The sequence below is a fragment of the Opisthocomus hoazin genome, chromosome 10 (assembly GCF_030867145.1).
Source record: "Opisthocomus hoazin isolate bOpiHoa1 chromosome 10, bOpiHoa1.hap1, whole genome shotgun sequence".
Taxonomy (NCBI): Eukaryota; Metazoa; Chordata; class Aves; order Opisthocomiformes; family Opisthocomidae; genus Opisthocomus; species Opisthocomus hoazin.
Window position 1 is genome coordinate 16,678,385 of NC_134423.1, and position 23,082 is coordinate 16,701,466.

At 36.3% G+C, this 23,082-nt stretch overlaps 1 protein-coding gene across 1 annotated transcript in view; it reads left to right on the top strand.

The window, feature by feature from the left end:
• The window catches only part of ADAM10 (ADAM metallopeptidase domain 10), a 53,043-nt gene extending 33,091 nt beyond the window's left edge, over nt 1-19,952 (top strand). Inside the window, exons 5-16 of the mRNA XM_075431787.1 lie at nt 2,177-2,280; nt 3,704-3,853; nt 5,016-5,108; nt 5,726-5,909; nt 8,112-8,275; nt 9,875-10,058; nt 11,948-12,098; nt 14,489-14,672; nt 15,841-15,949; nt 16,226-16,446; nt 17,186-17,312; nt 17,706-19,952. Of these exons, the coding sequence (XP_075287902.1) occupies nt 2,177-2,280; nt 3,704-3,853; nt 5,016-5,108; nt 5,726-5,909; nt 8,112-8,275; nt 9,875-10,058; nt 11,948-12,098; nt 14,489-14,672; nt 15,841-15,949; nt 16,226-16,446; nt 17,186-17,312; nt 17,706-17,800 (1,766 nt within the window). The 3' untranslated portion in view covers nt 17,801-19,952. The remainder of the gene's footprint in view (nt 1-2,176; nt 2,281-3,703; nt 3,854-5,015; nt 5,109-5,725; nt 5,910-8,111; nt 8,276-9,874; nt 10,059-11,947; nt 12,099-14,488; nt 14,673-15,840; nt 15,950-16,225; nt 16,447-17,185; nt 17,313-17,705) is intronic.
• Nucleotides 19,953-23,082: the final 3,130 nt, after the last annotated feature.

The following is a 23,082-nucleotide window of genomic DNA, read 5'->3' on the forward strand; positions in this document are numbered from 1 at the left end:
TGCTAGTGAGATAATGAATAACTATTTACACCCAACTATAGTCTTTTGATAACTCTTAGTGTGAAACTGTCTTTACCAAGAAGTGTGCTTTTAAATCTGGTTCTTTCCCACTAAGCAAAGTTTACAGTTGCAGTGAAATACATTGAACCCAGAAAAAGGACCCAACTGGGGGGGGGGGGTGTTAACTATGTTTAAATTAGGCTCACTTGTCATTAACTAGTTTTAAAAAACCTAGTCTTAAACATGATCTCTTCAAATACTTGTAAATGTGTGTGACTGATAGGAATGAAGGTTGGAAGGCTGCTGTTATTCTTGATCAGTCCTTTTAAGCTTACTGAATCTGATCTTTGGGTATTTTGAAGCATAAACTCATATATTTTTCAGAATTCAAGTTTAACTATATGCCAAGGATATACTTTTTTCTATTCCCATTTGCTATTGAATTTTCCCCTAGCTTTTAACGTTCAAAATAGGAAGTTTAGAGCTTAATGGCATAGGGAGATAATCTTAAGTTGGCCTTGTATATTGAAATAGTTTAGCAGTATCATACAGCATGACTGCAGGAAATAGGTATGAGAATCAAAGAGAATTAAAGGCAACTGTCAGATGAAACTGTACCAGAGTGCATACTTCAAGAGTGCACCAGCTGTCCTCCAACTGCTAACAAGCTTTGACTCCAAAGAACCAGACTAGAGCTAGTCCAGGGTAAAAACCCCTGAAATGTGTATAGTGTGGACATCACGTCCTCAGCGCCAGCTCTTAAGCTTTGTAAATCTACTCCTATGTGTCTGTTCCATTTACTCTGTGATTCTGGATCATAGAATCTTAAAAAAAAATCCAAACCACAATAACAACAATAAAAAAACGCCAAACAAACAAAAAATCAAACTCACCAACAACTCTCAAAGAACAACAAACTTTGATAAAGTTTATGCATTTCTGGCAAAACCTGCACCCTGTTGAGGTGATTGTGAAACTGTGGTTTGGCTTACACAAACTGGTTCCTAAGAGTATTTACATATGTGGCTCTCATAATCTGTACTCCATTATCTCTTACTGGGGCATCAATTTATAATGGGATCCAATCTGCAGAGAAACTGAAGGGGTGAGCCTTCTGCCCTTCAGAACTTCTAATCTCCAGAGAAAGCTTCTGCAAGTAGAGCTTGCTTACAAATCTGCAGTAGGTACTAACAGTCAGCACCTAACTGTGTATGTCTGAAGCACGTTCATGTGTACAATGAGATCTGCATTGACAAGTAGTGAAAGAATTGCCCTTGGTGTCAGCAGCTGGTTGTATATTTTCACTGAGCTAGTTTGGATCTCCAGCGTGTTTATCCAATGTGTACTCAGATAGTACTACAGTTTTGTTTTTAGAATTTAGAATTTAAACAATCAGATGTCGTAAGGAGGTGACCAAATGTTTCTTTTCAGTCTTGTCTTACTTTGCCTGTAAGTTTTAAATATATCTATAAATTTTGTGATCTGTAATTCTGTACATTTTAAATCTACACAAGTGCATATATACATACACACACTCTTCTCTCATCCTTATGCAGAATGGAAATTGTGCATTTCAGCTTGTAAATAAAATTGCTGACAAGCTCGTAATTCTAGAATTGTAGAGTTGAGTTTGAAACCAAGGATCATTAGAGTTTCAGTTCTTACGTATTGGTAGTTAAGTTGCACAATACGAAAACTTTCAAAAATTCTGTGGGAGATGAATAAAGTAATAGAATGTTAGCAAGGTTTCTTAGCTTTAGTTTGCCAAGTAGAATGAAAAACTTTTATCCAAGCAGTCTCTAGTATACCTGATCTCTAATAATTTCCATTGTGAGTTCATTTTTTTTTTTATGGCTGCTGTTAGTTCAAGCTAATAGGTACAGATGTGTAAATAATAGCTCTCACTCTTATGTTAGGCGTTGCACATTGTATTTTCTTTTGCTATCTGTAAGAAAAATATGTTAAGAAGCAATTGTCAGTTTTGTTCTGTTTGTAAAACTAAGAAAGTATCTTAGTAGAAATGTTTAATGAAGAAGACAGCTGCATAAATCTTAGGATGCTTCCCTCAAACCTCATGAGCTATACTGGACACAAACTGAGTAAGTTGCAGTGATACAGCCATATTTTGCACTTGTGCTTGGAATTTGAAAATTCAACCTGGCCTTCCTCTTTTTAGAATATCCACATAAATATGGACCACAAGGAGGTTGTGCAGATCATTCAGTGTTTGAAAGAATGCAGAAGTACCAGATGACTGGTATAGAAGAACCAACAACAGAGGTACAACACAGGCTAATGGATTATGTTGATTTAGAAATTAGTGTAATAATGTCCTATTTCTTGTGTGTTGTCTCTCTTACTTTTGGTCAGTGATCATCCCTCCACATTGTGAGGTACTTAAATTATTGCTAGAGGTTTGTTATTAACATAATTTTTCTAAATTCTTTTGCTTGTTGCTTCTAGAGCATAGATGTGCTAGCTCATACTCTTAATGAATCCTACATGATCTCAAATTTTTCAACAATTAGAATTTTAGATCAGTGTGGAAATCAAGCTTGAGATGAGGAAAATACTTTATTGCAGTTGAGAAGAGTTTCAAGATCACTTGATCTCTAAGTAATATACTGGTCCTTGAAGAGTAATAACTTTTAGATTTTCAAGTTATGTTAATGTAACACACTTGTAATATCCAAGTGCTTTCAGTGGTAAATGAAGTGATGTGAGTGGGAGGGTCTTACTGGTAGTATTAAAAGATTGAAAGGGTTACAGCATGCTACAGATAGGAAGTAAGTGGGCTATGGAAGGGGCTTGCGTAGCTGTTCAGAGTCCTGCAGTTTTTTGCCTTCAGGTTTGTACCACTTGTCATGAAACTGTTGTGGTTTGTTTTGTTTTGGTTTCCCCCCCCCCCCCCCCACACTTTCCAACAGTCATTTATTGAGGTTTTTTTAGTATTATCTATGTTCTGAGCTGTTTGAAGTTTGGGCATCATTCTGTGGTGTCGCTTAAGTATGTGCCAACAAAACTACGCAATATGGCTTGTAAATAGCATCAGCAGCCTGAAGTCTGTTTAGATTGTGACTCCAGAAATTATCAACAGTATTATACAGTTCAGTGCTGGTAACAATAACATGCTTTCCCAAAAATTTACTTGTGAAACTTCATGGAGTGAGTGGGCCACCAACCAGTGAATACCAAAAGGCAAGTATGTTAGCAGATACTGCTCTGACTAATAGGCATTATTTTGACTTCATGTTTAGTGTACACTTTGTTTCATGCTGACGTGCTTAAGTATTTCTGTTTGCCAAGATAGCGGACAGTGTGAAATAACCTGTGTTAGGGAGGGTGCACAGCACTGTTTTTTTCTCTAAACTATTTGTTCATCTTAAAAAAGGATTATGAAAAAGAAGCATTCCAAAGATCACATGAAGGAAAAATCTATTTCACATTGAGTGCCTTTTTAAATATAAAATGAAATGCATAGAAGGGTTTGACGGAGATATCATTAAAAATAGATGGCATACTTGAAGACTAGCTATAACATACTTAGTTTAATTCAAGATACATGAAACTTTGTGGGTTAAAGAAAAGAATGAAAATCTGTCTGTATTAGTGGGGTGTGTTTAGAAAAATCCATCGCTATTTTTAGGTAATCTAGTGCAGCATGTAGAACTACAAAATACGTTTCTTTCCTGTGTATATGTAGAAGCCTTTTGAAGAGTCTAAGAACAATGGTCCACAGCTTTTGAGAAAAAAGCGTGCCACTCAGGCTGAAAAAAATACATGCCAGCTGTATGTTCAGACTGATCATCTGTTCTACAAGCATTATGGAACAAGAGAAGCTGTAATTGCACAGGTATTTCCAATCACTTAGTTTTAAATGATCTGCTTTTACTTTATTTGTGTCTTTCTGATAAATTTCATGTAATTTAATTGCGTATATTATTGCTTATTTACTTTAGAATGTCTTGCTTCATTTGTTCCAGTGATCTTGGCATTATTGAAACAGCTTCTTTGTATTTCACTAAAAAGATGCTATGTATCTGTGACAAGAGTCCTGGGCACTTGTGCTTCCTTTAGTTGATAATGGCAGTTGTGTTTTGTTGAGCACCTCTGAGCAAGACTTGCAGTCTGACTTTTCTCAATTCTTACTCAGAAAAATACTTCCTGAAGAGTTCTGTTGTGTTGGACAGCCTGCCAAGCCTCTGCATTAACACTTGCATAGCCTTGCATTTGAAATTTTAGTTCAAAACACTGTGAGCTAATGACACTTGAGATCTGTTCCTATAGTGTGTGATGTAGTGGAAAGTTAAAAAAGCAGTGGCAGCTAAAGGCAGATGCTTTTCATTTGCCAATATACTAGTAACTGCAAAATATTTTTGGTTTGCGTTTGCTGATCGTTTAGCTAAAAATATAACTAGCATGTCAACATACTTCTCTTGAAGTCTGAAGTTTCACTGCCACTTGCAGATCTCACTTTTACTATTTATTCACCATGCTCTACATATGCAATTCGAGTGACATTTTCCAAAGCTCTGAAGTCACTACCAAAATCAGGTTTTCAATGAGGTAGCATTTCTATGTGCTCTAGGAAAAGGTAAATGATGAATTTTTGCACATTTGCGTTCTACCAGAAATGAAAAAATAATGCTGTAACAAGTATTTTTTTTCTCAAAAAAAGAAATACAGGGCTTTGAATACAGTTTTAACTACAGTGATGTCTTATTGTAGCAATGAATCAAATGATTGTCACAGACAGGTATCTGAGTAGTTGGGAAAAAAAACCAAACAGCAAAATACTTAACTACCATGCCAGATAACAGCAATGCAGTTACTGTGTTATGTAGTGATTTATTTCCATTAATTGCAATCAGCTTTTTATTTTAAAAGGCCTGTTAGAGTTCATATGGCACAATATGTTGTATGTAAAAGTATAGGCTTTGCAGTTTTTGCTATTTAATATCACCTGTAGTGTAGTGCATAGATCTTTGAACTGTAGATACTTTCATTTTTGACAGATATCCAGCCATGTCAAAGCGATTGACACAATTTACCAGTCAACAGATTTCTCAGGAATCCGTAATATCAGCTTCATGGTGAAACGAATAAGAGTAAGTTGTATTGGAAACACTTTTAGCTTCACTCATGTTGCTTGGAGGCTTCAAAAGTTCTGTTGCTGTTCACTTGTAACCATTTATTGCTAGGAATTTTGTACGCAAGTGTCTCTCTAATAAATAATTCCCTGATCCATTTATTTGGTTTGGTTTTAGTGTTTATTCTCAAAAGCCTACTAGTTCTGTTATTAACATGTAGTCAGTTTTTATAGAAATCAACTTCTTATGTTTGACCAGTGTTGACTGTGTGGCAAATAGACTGTATTGTTCTCTTAGAACTTTAATGCTAAAATAGATAAAGGGTATCCAGGTTGAAAGTCCCTTCTAAAAGTGATTATTTAAGAGGATAAATACAAACTTTTGGGTACTGACGGAAAGGAAAAAGAAACAAAAAATAGGAGAGTGGAGATTTACTACATAAATGCAATTTTTTAATTTTAGAACTTGATTTTCCAAATGCGGGGGTAGTAATTTGTCAAGGCCTATAAATCTTTAGCAACATCCTTAACTGTTTAACATAACAAGGTATTGACAGCAGTAAGCCTCTCGGCTGGTATTTACAAGTCAAGTGAGAAATTCATTGTGTTTTACAGTTAATTTCAATTTACTTTTAGATTAACACAACTGTAGATGAGAAGGACTCTTCCAATCCCTTCAGATTTCCTAACATTGGTGTGGAAAAGTTTCTGGAACTGAACTCCGAACAGAATCATGACGATTATTGCTTGGCCTATGTGTTTACAGACCGTGATTTTGATGATGGAGTCCTTGGTCTGGCTTGGGTGGGAGCCCCTTCAGGTAATAATATCCAAACCTTCAGTGCTATGAGATGAAGTATTGTAGGTAGCTACAAAGAAGAAAGGTAGAAACTATGTCATTTGTATTGACAGCAAATAGACAAAAATCTCATAACCAACTTCTTACAATTTTTGTTAGCTATGGTTTCATTTATATTTTTTTAAAATATGAACAGCACATCATGGCATTTCAATCAGTCTTGCTGTCTTTCTGATGAGTAAGACATGAACAAATAATAAAAACATATTTCTTTTGTTAGACAAAGGCGGTATGATTTGGATTGCTCTTTATTTATGACAGGTATGAGTGACCAGTAAAGTAACAGAAGTATTTCTGCTATATACAAACAGAGCTTATAACTATGAAGTTTGAATTTTGTAGTAGAACTACACTGCAGAATCTTGGGTTTTCTAGGTAGTATTGGAAGCAATTTTATTTATATATTTATTAAATCAAGTAAAATCAGTGAGATCATCTTCTGGGAGATACCAGAGTAATTATTGTGTGACTCTTCTTGAACTGCTTCTCATTAGTTTCATCCTAGTTATGTATTTTGTGTCTGAAATATGTCTCTTGACGTTAAAAAAAAAAAATAAAAAAAAAAATCAAACAATGATCTTCGTGTGCAGCATGTCGAGATGTTTGTCCTGGGTGTATTAGTTTTATAGGACATGTTAGTTTTATAAAATTGTTTATTTGAAAGTTGTTAGTCTTTAAATTTGAGTAATTACAAATTCTTTCATTATAGCTCAGCACAAATTCCAAGTTGTGGAAACTTCCATAGAAATCAAAATCAGAAATTCATAAGGAACAGTCTTCCCTTGCTTCTTCCCTCAAGTGATTTCTATATGATAAGGAATTCGGCTGAAGAACAACAGGTTATGTCAGACTTTGCAAGAGACTGGATACTTTTATGAGAATGTTATCAAGAACTTTAACAGAGTTTGAGTAATTGTGGAAGAAACATTAAACCTTTCATGAGATGTAGCCATACATTATAACCTCGCTTTGTTTACTGGTGTACATTCCTTGAAAGTACATGTTTGTTGTAGGGTACTGGAGCCATGTGGAGAACTGTTGTGGTGTGACAGTCTCTCAGACTGATTTTTAGGAGATTAAAATGCTAAAAAAGTGTTAGTAGAGTATTCAGAGGGGTAGCAGATCAGTGGACCCATGCGTGTAGTAAGTACATTGGAGGGACCCGTGTAGAATAACTGTAGTGACTGTGGAAGAACTATAGGAACAATAATGCACAGTGGCCTATGTAAAGAAGAAACTGGGTCTGTGGTGAATAGTCGAGAGTAATAGACTGAGCAAGCAACAGGATGGATTGGAATGTGCATTCCATAAACACCACTTCCAAAACTAAATTTAATTGAGAAAAAAATCAGTTGCCTTGAGAGATTTTCATCCTTAATACACATACTGAGATAGGTTAAATGGGATATTTCACTAAAATGGAATTTTATTTAAGAAGGCTACGAAGCTTCTTTAGAGCGTGTTTTAGGCATTTATGTTAGTGGTAGAATAGCTGAATTTTAGAACATTGATATGCCTCAGTATAAACTCAAGTTGTGGAAAAATTCAGTGAAATTCAAATCGCAATTTTGAGACTTTTCCAAACAGTGTGTGGTGCACTTGATTGTTGACCTTCTAAATATGGGTCTGATTAACCCACACATCAAAACCATTTTCAGTTTTAGATTGTACAGTGGAAAAATGAGTCACTTCTGCTGAAAAGGATATATATCTAATCTTAGGCATTTTATATAAATGCTCTTGCTACGAGAGAGGATGTCCTGTGATTTTACTGTGGGTGGTGGTTTTTTTTTACGTAATGAAATCCAAATGGGATGTAGGTTGAAGCTACCTGTATCAGACATTGCACCCTGCTAGTCTTGTACTACGGATATGATGATATCAGAGCTTGTCTGTGCAGTGAAAGCCCAAAATAGCTCTTAATAGCTATTCTAAAACAGCTAACTTCTTGTGTGAATGTATTCATTCAGTGCCGAGAGTATTAGTGTGGATAAATCTAATCTACTTTCAAAGTTGGGTTAATATTAATTACACAGAAGAACTCTTACGTCTGGAAGCCTCCACTGAGGAGGCAGGCTGTTTCTTATTCTAAATGTCACTAGAAAGGTAACACAGTACTTCTTTTCTTAAATGACTAACTGTTGTACTTTTGTCTAAATGCAGGGAGCTCTGGCGGAATATGTGAAAAGAGCAAACTGTATTCTGATGGTAAGAAGAAGTCTTTGAACACCGGAATCATCACTGTTCAGAACTATGGCTCTCATGTTCCTCCCAAGGTTTCTCACATCACTTTTGCTCATGAGGTTGGGCATAACTTTGGTTCACCTGTGAGTAATGCTATTGATCTGTTCACTTTCAACCATTTTGAAATGCGTGATTTACGAATGGAGTTTTTACTTAGTGTAAACAGGGAAAATGTGATCATGACTGCATGTGCATGCACATTGTATACAAACAAAAAAGATTGCCAAACTAAGTCCCTTTCTAGGAGTATTTGGCAACACTGGTGCAACAGTGGATTTTGTGAATTGTTTATTTCTACTAGTTCAATCTCTTCTAAAGGGACTTTATTATTATTCCTTGAAAACTTCCCTGTTTTTTGCTGAAAACTGCGGTCACACACATCTTTTAAATGTATTTTAGTTTATCCTAGAGAGGAGGACGAATCAATGCAAAATTGATTAAGATGACACTTTATTCGACAAAAAAAAAAGGACTGGCTCTTCTTTATGTTCAATTATTTATACTTACAAGTTTACCTAAGAAAATTGTAGAGAGAATTAAGATACCAAGAACAACATTTTAGAGCAAAATTGCCTCCTAGTCATTTAGGGACATGATTAGTTTGTAGCAAGCTGAAAACATGAGGGTTTTGGTTTTGCTGGAGATGAGAACAAAGTTTTCTGGCTTGTGTTCTTCATTTTTATTTTTAAATTTAAGTAAGCTTTCTACTCTTGCAAGTAAAATGAAGTCAAGATATGACAGGAATGACAAGTTCTTACAAAATGAATGTGAATGCTTTCTTCAAGTGCCTTGACATAACCCCTTATACCACTGCTCTGAGTGGGAACAAGCCTTCCAAGTACAACTGAAGCACATGAAACTGAAAACCTCTTTTAGTTTTACTCTAAGTTGCATTTGATCTGTGGAAATACGTGAAAGTACATGTTTGGTTCTACCAAACTATAATAAATGATACAGTTCTCGCTACTATGTTGAAAATTTTAAAACTTACCTACTTCTTTTGGAGACATAGGTTGTAATTCTGGAAAGTTGGATGTATCAGAACAACATCAGAGTTCCTTTTACACTTCATAACTTCATATGTTGTCAGTCTGTTAATTGCTAGTACGCCAGCCTGTAACAGTTCATTCATCATGCTGCATATTGTATAGGTCTAGTCACTGGCTAACAGAAACAGACTGCTGCTGTACTCTGAAGAACTCTTTGCACCTCCCTCAAAGCAAGCAAAAAGAACGGACTGCTGGTTAACTCCTCCTGCTTTTATTCCACAGAATACTTATTACCCTTTTGTGATCATAAAGCCACTCTTTTTAGGAGATGACAACTCTTTTGAGTCAGTATTAATTCCACGACATGCATTGGGGTATGTATTACCAAGACTGCAAATAAGCTAAAACTGAAGGACTTCGATACTTGCTACTGTTCTCTGGGGAAAAACAACAAACCAAAACAAAACCCCAAACAACAAACTAAACAAAAAACCCAAAATAAGCCTTTGTTTTCTGTATACTTTTTGTATTCCAAGAAACCTTAGAGTATGAGATGGTGTTCTGTTTTTGTGAACCTTTTATTCTCAGTGTGTTAAGGTTACCAAATCAGGTTACTTTTTGCACGTGTATAAAAAGATAGCAGGAAATCAGATCAGCTGTCTTGATAGAAAGTTTAAAATATTTGTTTTGCAGCATGATTCTGGAATGGAGTGCACTCCAGGAGAGTCCAAGAACTTGGGACAGAAGGAAAATGGCAATTATATCATGTATGCAAGAGCTACATCTGGGGACAAACTTAACAACAACAAGTTCTCTATCTGTAGTATTCGGAATATCAGCCAAGTTCTTGAGAAAAAGAGAAATAATTGTTTTGTTGGTATGTATTTAGTCATCCTGAAAGCAGAATGGCTAAGATATTACTATTATGCTTAATTAGAAAATTATTTTATAAATTTTTAGTTAACTTTTTTATTTATCTTACTCTTTTTATTCTTTTAGTTTATTGAAAGATTGTGTAAGTAAAGAATTTCATTTGAGATCTGGAGTACTGTGTCAAGGTCTGGGCTCCCCCATACAGGAAAGACATGGACATACTGGAGTGAGTCCAGCACAGGGCCACAAAGATTATTAAGGGATTGAAGCATCTGACATAGGAGGAGAGGCTTTGAGAGCTGAGACTTTAGTCTGGAGAAGAGAAGGGTAGGGGTGCGGGGGCCAGCTCTTGTCTGTCTTCATAAATGCCTGGTGGGAGGGAGTAAAGATGGGGATGGACTGTTTCCAGTCATGCCCAGTGTAAGGACAAGAGGTAAGGGGCACAAATTAAAATACAGGAAATCCTATTTAAACATTAAAAAACCATAAGTATTTTGCAGGAAGTTTTCTTTATGGAGTCTGTGATGTGTGAACTCTCACAAATATTCTGTGACTGTGCAGTGAGTAGGTTTGAGTTTTGGAGTAGTAGTGTAGTGCTTTGGTACCATCAGCTTCTGCCTTAAGGTCCTCACAGTCTGTTAAAGGAGGAGTGCAAGAAAGGATGCTGCCTGATTGGAGGCTTAGCAGAAAGCTTCTTCTTATCACTGTTGATTCCCTGTCTGCACAGGTAACTCCCACTGCTATGAGCAGAAATTTTTTTACTCAGAGGCTTAAAATTCAATGAATTGTAGAAATGACTAGACTGAGTGACAAGCAAATAATGCAAGTTGACTTGAGCTCTAGTTTGAAGGGATCATTTATCAATGGTCTGGATGAACGGATTGAGTGCTCCCTCAGTAAGTTTGCAGATGACACCAAATTGGGCGGGAGTGTTGATCTGCTTGAGGGTAGGAAGGCTCTGCAGAGGGATCTGGTCAGGCTGGATCAATGGGCCAAGGCCAACTGAATGAGGTTCAACAAGGCCAAATGCCAGGTCCTGCACTTGGGTCACAACAACCCCATGCAACGCCACAGGCTTGGGGGGGAGTGGCTGGAAGTGTGCCCAGTGGAAAACCTGGGGGTGCTGGTCGACAGCTGGCTGAACATGAGCCAGCAGTGTGCCCAGGTGGCCAAGAAGGCCAATGTCATGCTGGCTTGTGTCAGGAATAGTGTGGCCAGCAGGAGTAGGGAGGTGATCGTGCCCCTGTACTCAGCACTGGTGAGGCCACACCTGGAGTACTGTGTTCACTTTTGGGCCCCTCACTGCAAGAAGGACATTGAGTTGCTGGAGTGTGTCCAGAGAAGAGCACCGAGGCTGGTGAGGGGTCTGGAGAACAAGTCTTATGAGGAGTGGCTGAGGGAACTGGGATTGTTTAGAGAAGAGGAGGCTGAGGGGAGACCTTATTGCTCTCAACAACTATCTGAAAGGAGGTTGTAGTGAGGCAGGTGTTGGTCTCTTCTCCCAGGTAACTAATGATAAGACAAGAAGAGATGACCTCAAGTTGTGTCAGGGGAGGTTTAGGTTGGATATTAGGAAAAATTTCTTTACGGAAAGAGTGGTCAGGCATTGGAACAGGCTGCCCAGGGAATTGGTTGATTCCGCATCCCTGGAGATGTTCAAAAAACGTGTAGATATGGCACTTCAGGACATGGTTCAGCAGTCCTGGTGGTGGTGGGATGACAGTTGGACTTGATGATCTTGGAGGTCTTTTTCAACCTTAATGATTCTATGATTGATCAGGCATTGTGAGACTCAATTAGCTGGATGCTGTTGCAAGTCAATGTTAACATTTGTAAGTCTAGTTGCATATTCTTTGTACTGCTTTGTACATAAATATACTGGTGTTTTTTCAGAGTCTGGTCAACCCATCTGTGGTAATGGACTGGTTGAACAAGGAGAACAGTGTGATTGTGGATACAGTGACCAGTGTAAAGATGAGTGCTGTTATGATGCAAACCAATCAGAAGATAAAAAATGCAAGTTAAAACCAGGCAAATACTGCAGGTATTTTCCATGTCTGTTACAGTACACTTTAATTTTGGGGATTTATTGGTAGCTATAATTGGTATTTTAGAACCTGAATCTGTTTACCTACATTATTCTTAAAGTATTTATTTTGTTTAAAAAGCTTTGTACGGTGAGAAGTTCATAAGCACAATTACACAATGCAGTTCTTGGTGCTAATTGTAACTTGCTTTGCCTTAGATGACTGTTCTCTAGCTTTTGACAAAAATAAAATAATAATAATACAGCACTGGATTGTATCAATGCTAACATATCATAATACTCAGTGCAGACAAATATGTGTTGAAATTCTGTTATCTTTATCGGGAATGTGTTGTGCAGAAGTCTTGCAAAAACTTGTGATTCCACGACCAGGATGCTGTTTTTACAGTAGGTACAGGAAAGTATTAATTGCCCAAAGGATAGTGGAGGATATTATGAAATTGGATCCTGTCCTAGTGCCGTTTCTACAGCATCGCGTAACTGGAAGATGTCTGAAGGATATAGTTGATTGTTTGGGGGTTTTTTTGTGGGTTTTTTAATGCTGTTTTATAAATTAAATTAAACTATGTTTTTAAGTCACCTTGTATCTTGGCAGTGTTGTGTAAACAGTGATTTATAAGAGGAACTTTTAAAGATCATAAGACTTGCAGTGAAGTCAGTCAACTTCTATCTTTTAGTTCCGTAACTTAAGATACATGTTCAATTTTTAGCTCATCTGAAAACTTAAGTGAATTTTTTTCACATGAAAGATGTGAGCTTTTGTTCCTCTCTAGAGACAGACATAAACCTAACATCTGGTTAGACGCTTAGCCAAAGATGAAGAGTAAATTGCTCTTATTTTTAAATCTAAACCAGTTCAACTTTTGTTCTAACTAAACTTTCTTGCCCTAAAAATGATCCTTGTCATCCTGGGAGTAGAAGTAAAAGTAGTATCTGCTGTTAAAATTTGTATGACAGTGTAGACATGGTAGAAGGACCATCTCCTGTGACTTCATAGGTGCAATAATTTTGCATGTCTCTTCTCCCTGCTCTTCTCCTTGCAAATTGTTATTATTTCTGCCAAAATAAAGGCCTTGTATTGTCTTGTTTCAGAATTGATTTCTGAGATTGTGTTTTATGTTGCATCTGTGGTGAGGAGCTGCTTCCTTCTGAGCACACCAGGTGCCACCATAACCTCCTTTCTTTGCTCTCTTGTGTTCAGCTGACTGTAGTATAGCTGTATGCCCTGCTGGAACAGTCTTAAATATGAATTGCTGCATCACTTTTGTTTTAGGATTCCCTTTTTTCCAGTTCTATTAAGACTGAAAATCTTGCTGTACAAAGATTTTTCCAAATACTTGTAAAGCAAATCCAAGCGTAAGAATGGATCACTTAAATAACATGCTGCTATAGTTTTCCTAAAAATGTGTTTTATCTGTCCAACTGCTTTATATATCTTTTAGTCTTTCATGTGTGAAGTAAGAGTGATTTTTCTTAGCATGCACTAATTTTAAAGTGGAGAGATCTTGACCTGCAGAAGGTCTTTGCTATCTTCTGTTCCCCACCGAATGCCAACAAGCACACTGTCAACAGTGTTGAGATACAGAATAATTTGAGATGAGAACTCAGGAGGCTTAGCTTTAATCAAGTAATTACCGGTGTTTTATAACCTTTACTTATCTGCTGCTTGTAATGGCATATGTACTCAAACACAGCTTCAGAAAGAAATGATTGTCTCCTGCTGTTTCAGCAGATAAACTGGTGATACAGCACAAGGGGCTCAGATGCTTTGATGTCTGACAAAACAGGAGGCCAAGTGTTTTGGAGGACCAGTGAAGCTATATGTTGTCTTTGACAAATCTTTCCATCCCCCAAAACTTGTTTATACGCTGACAGATTTCTGGTATAAGATCTGACCTATCTCCTTCCCTTTTCTTGTATAGGTAAACAATGTAAGTGGTATGGCTGCAGAAAGTAGGAAGAAAAGATTCTTATGGATCTTGTTTGGTGCCAGATAAATCTTGACTTATTTGTTACCTTGAAACTGATACTATCAAACCAATCGGTTGTTCCTGAATTATTTTTGCCAACTTGCTAATTAAATGTTTTTTTTTATAGATGAACGTTGAAGTGATGATATTTTCTAGATATTCTAATTTAAAATGTGCTTGTACTATTTTTGTAATATAATGCAAATAGTTTAATTGGTTACTACAATGACTAAGAAATCTGTAGTCAGTGCAGTAATCTTTTGTTACCTTAAGGGATGGAAAAAAATATTTTCAACTCACATTTTACTTAGCTCAAATCAGAAATATCTTGAGTGTTTGAGTATACTTCAGGACAATTAGTTCTTCTGGAATCGTTCATGCTTTTTCTTTACATCCATGTTTTCTGTTTGTTTCTAGCCCTAGTCAAGGCCCCTGCTGTACTGCACAGTGTAATTTCAAGCTGAAGACTGATAAGTGTCGAAATGATTCTGACTGTGCAAGAGAAGGAATGTGTAATGGTGTCAGTGCTCTCTGTCCAGCATCTGAGCCTAAACCGAACTTCACAGATTGCAACAGGCACACACAAGTTTGCATAAATGGGGTATGTTTTTTTGCAATCATATGCAACTGCAGTTGTTTATTGCAAGGCACTGTTATGAAGTGATATGTTTTCAATACTTAATGGAGAAGAGTGTAAGATTAATCTCTTTATCAATAAAAATGGTTGATTTATTCGTTTCAATCAAAATAACTGTAAAGGTACACCAAATACTGAGAAGAAAGTAACAAATATCAAGCTATTATTTGTTTGAGAAAGTTCCATTTAAAGTTTTTTTGGTAAAAATCAGGAACGTGAAAGTGTTTTGCTTCCAAGTTCCATCTTTTCATTTTTCTTCAGTCTTGGTCAATTAATTTTGTTGCCTTAGCAAATCAGATATGCTATCAATACATGCTGAATTTGGTTTAATGAAAATACACGGCTCCTCCACCCATGTGCATGTATCACAGATGTGCAAGCGTCTTGAATTACTCTGAACTGCTATTAGTTTCCTGGGTTAAAGAGTCCATGGCAGTTGCTATGAAATATTGATGGGAAGTCTCTTATAAATTGATCTATGTGTACTTGGAAGCAGAAACAAGCAAAAGTCATCCTATTAGAGCTGTAACTTGTGTTGATGTAAGCCTCTGTTTTCTGCAGTCCAGGTTTTTAATCAAATGGTTTTAGTAATTTTTCAGCTAATTTAGAGTCATCTTAAAGATAGAGCTGAGTTGTCTTTATATAGTCACTTGATTTTGAAACAGGGTTATAAATACACTGAATTATTTTATATGAACTTGAAGGGTCCTCTGATGGTGGAATTCATTACTGTTAATTTTTATTATTATTTTCTGAGAGAAAATGTTGTTGAAGACATGCTTTTGATTTATTTTCCTAACCACAGTTTTGAGTAGTCATGTTTTGGTGTGAATTGCAGTACAGTGAGTGTTCTGGAGGGTACTCTGAGGCCCTGAAAGAAGATACAGTATTAAAAAAGTAGGGGTAATCACCTTTAAAAAATATATTAAATAAGCCTAAACATTGCAACTGAATAGCTGTTAGAAACTTTTTTTTATAAACTTCAGATGAAATTCAAGCTGTCGTTTTTATTGATAAGCATGTTTAGAGCTACAAATATGCTTTCAGCTATTAAAAATTAATATCTTTCCTAGTGTTAGCATGCTTAAAAGTGAAATTGATTTTTGTGTTCTCCTGCTTTTGTCTCAAACAGCAATGTGCTGGCTCTATCTGTGAGAAGTATGGCTTGGAGGAATGTACATGTGCTAGTTCAGATGGCAAGGATGATAGAGAATTGTGTCATGTCTGCTGCATGAGAAAAAGTAAGATTTGTCTGAACTGTAAACATAAATATAGCAGTAGGTATCTGAAGAATCTTCTCGTGGTGTTTATATTTTAGTTTTTGTTTACTTCAGAGTGTTCTGTGATTTTGTTCATATTTTGTTTCACATAGACATTGCATTGTATTTCGTAGGAAATAATATATTTTGGGGTTTTTAATAGAAACTTGAAATTTTTCAAAAGCATGCCAAATAATTCATGCACATGTGTTGTACACAATAATGATTTAATTAATCTAATCTGTATTCACTTTTCAGTGGACCCAGCTACTTGTGCAAGTACAGGCTCTAACCAGTGGGAGAAACACTTTGGTCGTAAAACCATTACTTTGCAACCTGGATCTCCTTGTAATGATTTCAAAGGCTACTGTGATGTGTTTATGAGGTGTCGGCTAGTAGATGCTGATGGCCCTCTAGCTAGATTAAAGAAAGCAATTTTTAATCCGGAGCTATATGAAAATATTGCAGAATGGATTGTGGTAAGTGTTTTGCTTTTGTTTTTTTTTATCTTACCAGTGTAATATAAAATTTTCTTGTTAATCAATATCCACAGTGGGTAAGTGGTGTTGTATATATACAGTACTTCAGCATTCTTCAAAGTATAATCCGTCCTTGTTTTACTAGTTTTTCTATAAGCACCTTGAGTGCAGCAAAGTAAGTTTGACAGATTGAAGAGAATGTAAACACATAAATAATGAAGTAAATATTTTGTGTTAATACCTCTATGTACTTCACTGTCTGTTTTGGTGTTAATGTTCACGTTTTTAATTTACTGGGTTCTCTAGTTTTATCTCTTCATATATGAATGCTGTGATTTCTTTTAAGGAAAGAAGTACATTGATCTCTAGCTTTTCTTATTTTTATTACACTAGATGACACTTGTCTAATAATAGACTGGGAGGAGAGCTACAATGAAACACCATTATAGAGCTGCATAGTCAGTTTTGTGTAAGCTGATGATTGTTTTAGGCTTATAGCTCTGTTGTAGTGTATCTTCTGTGAAATACTCTATTGATAATAGTAGGAATCTGAAGTGTTTGGTGGTTTTTTGTGTAAGAACTTTAGGGATGTTTTTCTTTGTAATGTTATGGTCCTTTAAGCGGTGTTTCAGAACAGTGTTTAATGACTTCTAAGAGGCAAAGGAAAGCCATGTTCAATGAACTCTGTCTCTTCTGCATGTGTGCCAGCCCCCCCAAAATAATTTTTTCATGTTTTTAGGCTTATTGGTGGGCAGTGTTGCTTATGGGAATTGCCTTGATCATGTTAATGGCTGGTTTCATTAAGATATGCAGTGTTCATACTCCAAGCAGTAATCCAAAGTTGCCTCCTCATAAACCACTTCCAGGTGAGTACACTAGGTAACTAAATTTGTAGAGAAGTGGACCGTTTTGTTCTAAAGGGAAATTACAGATGTCCCAACCTACAGTTCTTAGTCTGGTGCTGTGAAACTACAAATAGAAGAACTCATGATATCTCTTTCTCAGTCAGAGTTCCTTTTATTTCTATTCCATGCTACATTTTGTAAGAATCAGCCTGTTCAAGGAACTACTGTTGAGATAATAAATATATTCTGTAAATACTCCATGCAGTTAATCATCTACTTAAAACCTTGCAGGTCCAAATCTGAAGCCTTTCAGAAAAAATAGTTATGATTAATCTGCATGGCCAGCGCAACTTTTCTGGAAAGTGTTTCTTTTTTTAGATTCATTTTAATAATGTGTACCTTTCTTTGAAATAGGCACTTTAAAAAGGAGGAGACCACCACAAACCACTCAGCCACCACAGCGGCAAAGGCCCCGAGAGAGTTATCAGATGGGACATATGAGACGTTGACTGCAGCTTTTTGCCTTGGTTCTTCCTAGTGCCTACAATGGGAAAACTCACTCCAAAGACAACCTAATAAGTCTAACTCTCGAAAATTGAAGAGAAAAACAAAAGGCGTGATATGCCCTCAAAACAAGTGGAAAGGATTAATTTTTAATGAGCGTCATCTTCCAACTCAAAATGAAGAGTTTTTCTTGTATATTTTTAATTTAGTGGCACAAAGTCCTAGAGTATCATGATTCTTTCCCCTTTCCATGCTCTTCATTGCTGCATTTTCTCCACTTGCAGGCAAATATGGCTGTAGTAAAACTTCTACTCAAGAATTGAAAAAAAAATATATATTTTTCAACTGCCAGACAAGGCTAGGAAGCTAGACCACCTCAGCATTGGAGACATTACTTGTCAATGTATATACATTGTTATATGCAGACATGTATTTCTAACGTACACCCGTACTTGTGTGCAATTGTAAGCAAGAGAATTGCAATATGGATATTTCTTTGTATTATAAAACTTTTCTGCTATTAATGAAGAAATTACTGTTTAATTGACATACTCAGGATAACAGAGGATGATGGTGTGTAATGGTCAAGGATCCTGTGATGCTTTACACAGCAATTTTGAATCAAATCAGACTTTTTTTATCATGATCAGAGTTGTTTCAGGCACTCATTTCATCTTTATCAAACAGCTGCTAAAACATAGCATACAAGATTGAATGGTCTTTTAGAGGTAACAGGTGTTCTGCAAACTTCACAAATGCCAGAATGTTTCAGAAATGTTTTATCTAAGTGTCTAATTTCTTGTAACTCAGCATAAATATTTTTAGTTTGTCTGATTATTCAGTGAAATAATGAATAGTTAGATTAAAAATATCCATGCTTTATTAGAAAATTCTGCCTGTTACTCGTTTTAAAAATTGCAACCAGTTTATTTGGGTTGTTCAGATATTCTTACAGTGTGATAATTAAGTTCATGTTCTGAGGGATGTGGAAAGAAAGAGAAGCTGTAGTTTTTTTATTTTCTGTTTTAATTTATCTGATATTTGGATAACTTTTCAGCATGATACTGTTGATTGATAACCACTAAAGTAGAGTGATTTGCCCAGCTACTGTGGCAGAGCTAAAATTGTAGTTAGGACTACCAGTTTTCCCACGTTTCATAACAGTAGTGAAGTTCAACAGCACAATGTCCCATTCCAAAGTTTTTATTACGAATGTAAATAATTGGCATTTTTGAGAGGAAACAAAAGATGTCTTAAGGTGCTTACTGCTATGCAGGAGATGAAAGGGGGCATTACAAAACGTTTAAGCTTGTGATATATTTATTGCTTGTTTTCCAAAAGCAGCAAGCTAATTAGAGACGCAAATGGCTATAATTTTCCTGGCTTTGCTTAGGAGAAAATTTACTAAGGGTTGGACAGGCTTCCTTTGTTTTTTTGTTTTTGTTTTGTTTTTTAAGAGTATAAGGTTTACACAATCATTCTCATAATGTGACACAAGCCAGCAAGGCCAAAAATGTTACAGAATATAATGGGATCTCTTCCTTGTAAACTTGTACAGTATGTGGTAACTTTTTCAAAATACAGCTTTTTGTACATGATTTAGAGACAAATTTTGTACATGAAACCCCAAGTCCAATAGACTATATAAATAATTCTAAATGATCTTAACTAGGTAGAAGTGTATGTAGTTGCTTTTAAGTCATTTTAAATACATTTGTTTTAAGACTGTGCAAAGATTGGAAGTGGGTTTGCATTTCTAAAATGGTGACTTTTATTCAGCAAGAGTTCTTAGTAACTTCTTGAGTGTGGTAGATTTTGGAACATGTAAATTTTTTGCCTGTAATGTTATCCTGTGGTAGGATTTTGGCAGACAAATGCTGCCCTATTTTATTTTGAGTCTAAGTTAAATGTTTTCTGAAAACAGAAATGTGCACTGAACTCTCCACTGCAAGTCAAGATGTGGTAAAACCGAAAGAAAGTTCAAGACAATGAAATGGAATACTACTGTCGATTTCATGTCCACTGTGTTTTATACAGTATCTTTTTTGTTCACTTTGGAAATTTTTACTAAAAATGCAAAAAATAAAGTATTGTGCGAAGATATGTAAGGTTTTTTGAAACTTGAAATGCATTAATAAATAGACTTGATGAAATCACCTTCTGAACATCCATTTACTTTTTGAACCCTGAAAGCAAAAAGGAATATACAGATTCTACTTCTACTTAATTTTTGGCTTTTGCTGCAAGGGAGCTGTCATGCCAAAAAGTAATTGTACTATCTTAATACTGTCAAAGTGCACCTCCCAATTTTAGCATCATGCAGTTAAATGTGAGAGTGAATATTTTTGTGTAGCCATTTTAAGGAAAAGCCCCCATGTCACCTTTAAATTACTTGTATGGTTACAGGAATAAAGCTTACTGTTCTTAGCTTCAAAACGGAGGCTAGTTACTGGTGGGGTGTTCAAGCCTGGCACAATAGCTGCTGAATGATACATTCTGATAAATTTCATTTTGAAGCAGGATATTGGAATTAACATGTCATACTCTGAATGCACAACTCATGGATTGGACTTTTAGAAGGAGCAAATTTGCTTTTTGCAAGGTGTTTTAAAACTGCTAGGCTGTGTCTCTGTATTTTCCTGTGTGTTGCATAGTTGATTTAAGCGGTAAGTGCTTTTGAAAGCCAAGTCCTGCCAGCTAGTCTTTCGTTCTTAGGGCTGTTTATTGAGAATGGTCTGCTTAGACATCTGTTTCCCTAACTGAGCAGCATGTGCTTTGATGTAATCAAAGCATACTCAGAGCTCCTTCCTTGCAGCACTTCCTTCCCCCCAGCCCGGACTTTTTTTTTTTTTTTTTTTTAGTAGAAGTGCTCCTCCTTGTAGCTAAATAACATTGTCAGGGCAAAAGGTATTAAAAGAAAATCAGTTGGAGCAGAGCTCTTCTGCAAATCACAGTCATAGGTGCGTAATAGATTTTTGGTGGGGGTTGCATTTAAATTTCTGCCTAGGGGTGCAAACCAGAGGGATAGAAATAAGCCTCTAAAATATAAATTTTGTGTATATTTTAAAATGTGTTTGAGGGAAAACAAATGAGTATATAAATAGCTGTATTTTTTCTAACATATTTGACCAATAATCAGTAATTGTAGCTATTCATTTATTCCTCTTGATTTCTTAATGTTTTAGTCATTAGTATACCTTTGCCTCTGGTGTAGAAGCATGCGCAGTCAGAAGGGTGTGAATGTGAGAAGGGCATCAAACTCCTCTTCAGCTAGGAAGCTTTATTCATACCACACAGACTACAAATCAATGATACAGTTTGCCTTTTAATTAAATGTTCCCATATTTCTTTCAGGAAAAACACACAAGAAGGAAGGAAGATGTTTTTACTTCTGAATACTGGAGGTTTGTTCTTACGGAGAGGTGATTAAAAGGACAGCAATTGCTACATCATGCTAAACTGTGCATGCTCTGGCAGGATTGGGTTCCTGATGGCTCTCAAGGTCTCGATTCAGTTGTCTGGACTGAGGCAGGAATAATTCTGATGAGCACAGAGTAAGGCATCGCTGTTGGCACTTGCACTTGTAGATATGGCGTCAGTATTGCGTTCAGGCATTGTAAGGCTTTGAGGATGCTGCAACTTGGGCTTTATTTTATTTTTGTATCAGAAATTAGTGTAATGGCTGTCAAAACACAGGGACAGGATTTATCTGGGCATAAGATTTGTGAAAAATGACATCAGCATAAATATCTTCATATCTGCAAGGATTCAAATACTGAATGTTGTTTTAATTTTCCTATTTGACTTTTAAAAAGTGTACAGATTATCTTACCTGAGGGTATACTGGCTTGTTTCAGTTGAACTGGAGAATGTTTTGTTTTTTTTCCCTCAAACTTTAGAAGTCCTCAAACTCCAGTATCCCTGTTACTTGAGTTTCAGGACACTGTAGACATCTCTGACCTTTTATCCACCTGCTTTTCCTGAACTAACGATTTCAAGCGTGTTTCCCCTGAAGTTTAGATCCCTTTATTGGCCTTCTTGCCAAGTAAGTGATAGTAACTTGAAAGAGGTGCCAATTTTAATGTCCAAGACATTCGTAAGTGTGTTAGGATGTATAACTACAGGGAAACCATGACTTTGAAAGACTCCATGAATATGTTAGGTTTTACATCATACAAATCGCATTAAAAGCTATCTCGCCAACTCTCTAGTGCTTTGGTTTTTCAGGTATAGCAAAACACTAACATTGCAGTTTCTGCACTGGAGAAACAGCACAGTCCAGCTCTTTCTGGCCTTTGTCTCTTGCTCTGTCATCCTTGAATTTCTGAACAGAGCCTCTTTTGAGGAGTGGGGGTAGGATTTGGTTCAGGAAGCTTACAAAGTTCGTAGCTTAGAAAGCTGGTGATAACCGATGATGTAGATGCAATTCCGATGACAGTATTTCAATTCTTCTACAAATAGACAGCAATTTAAAAAAAAAAAACAGCCCTGAACATGAGGAGTAAGATTTTAGCTTTTTCCAGAAGCAAAAATTGGATTCTAGAGACATTCTAGGGAGATGCGTAATTTGAGTCAGCCACACACTTTTGTCATTGTGCTTTGGAAAACTAAAATGGCCACACTGTCATTTGTTCCTTGTCTGCCATTCTTCAGGACACAGTCCGTTTTAACTTGATGCCCCTAAAAATGCTCTCACTGGGTCTCTAGCAATTGATTCTCTCCAGTGGATTATAGCTACTACAAATGTAAAAAACCCCCAACCATAATCTAAAAAGGTCTGCTGCTTACCTACCTCTTTCAGGGATACTTGTTGCTGAAATTTCCCTCTTCTGTATGTGCTCCTGATTTGACTTTCGGCTGTTGTATTTAGATGAATTATTGTAATATGTTCTGTGCTTACATAAAAGAGCTTTAATGAAATTAGAATGTTAGGAAATTTAAGTACTGGGAAACCTGAAGCATGGAATTACTCACTTAAATTGCAATTTTTGACATAGAAGGTGGAAATACTGTTCATGTTTGAAGAAAATAATCTGCTTTGTTGAGCAAAGTCTTTTAAAGCACAAACTTTGGTTTTCAGTGAAGATTTTAAGATTCTTTTATATGGAGTTTGTATCTAAATCTATAAATATTTGTCCTAATCAAGGTGCTACTCCTAGTGGTCATTTTAAATGTCGGATCAGCTTCTGCAACTTACACCTGAGGAATGACAACCATTTTTGTTTGAAAAATGTGTGTGCTTCAGTACCCATCACATTTAGGCTGCCTTTCTGTTTCTGTACTGAAT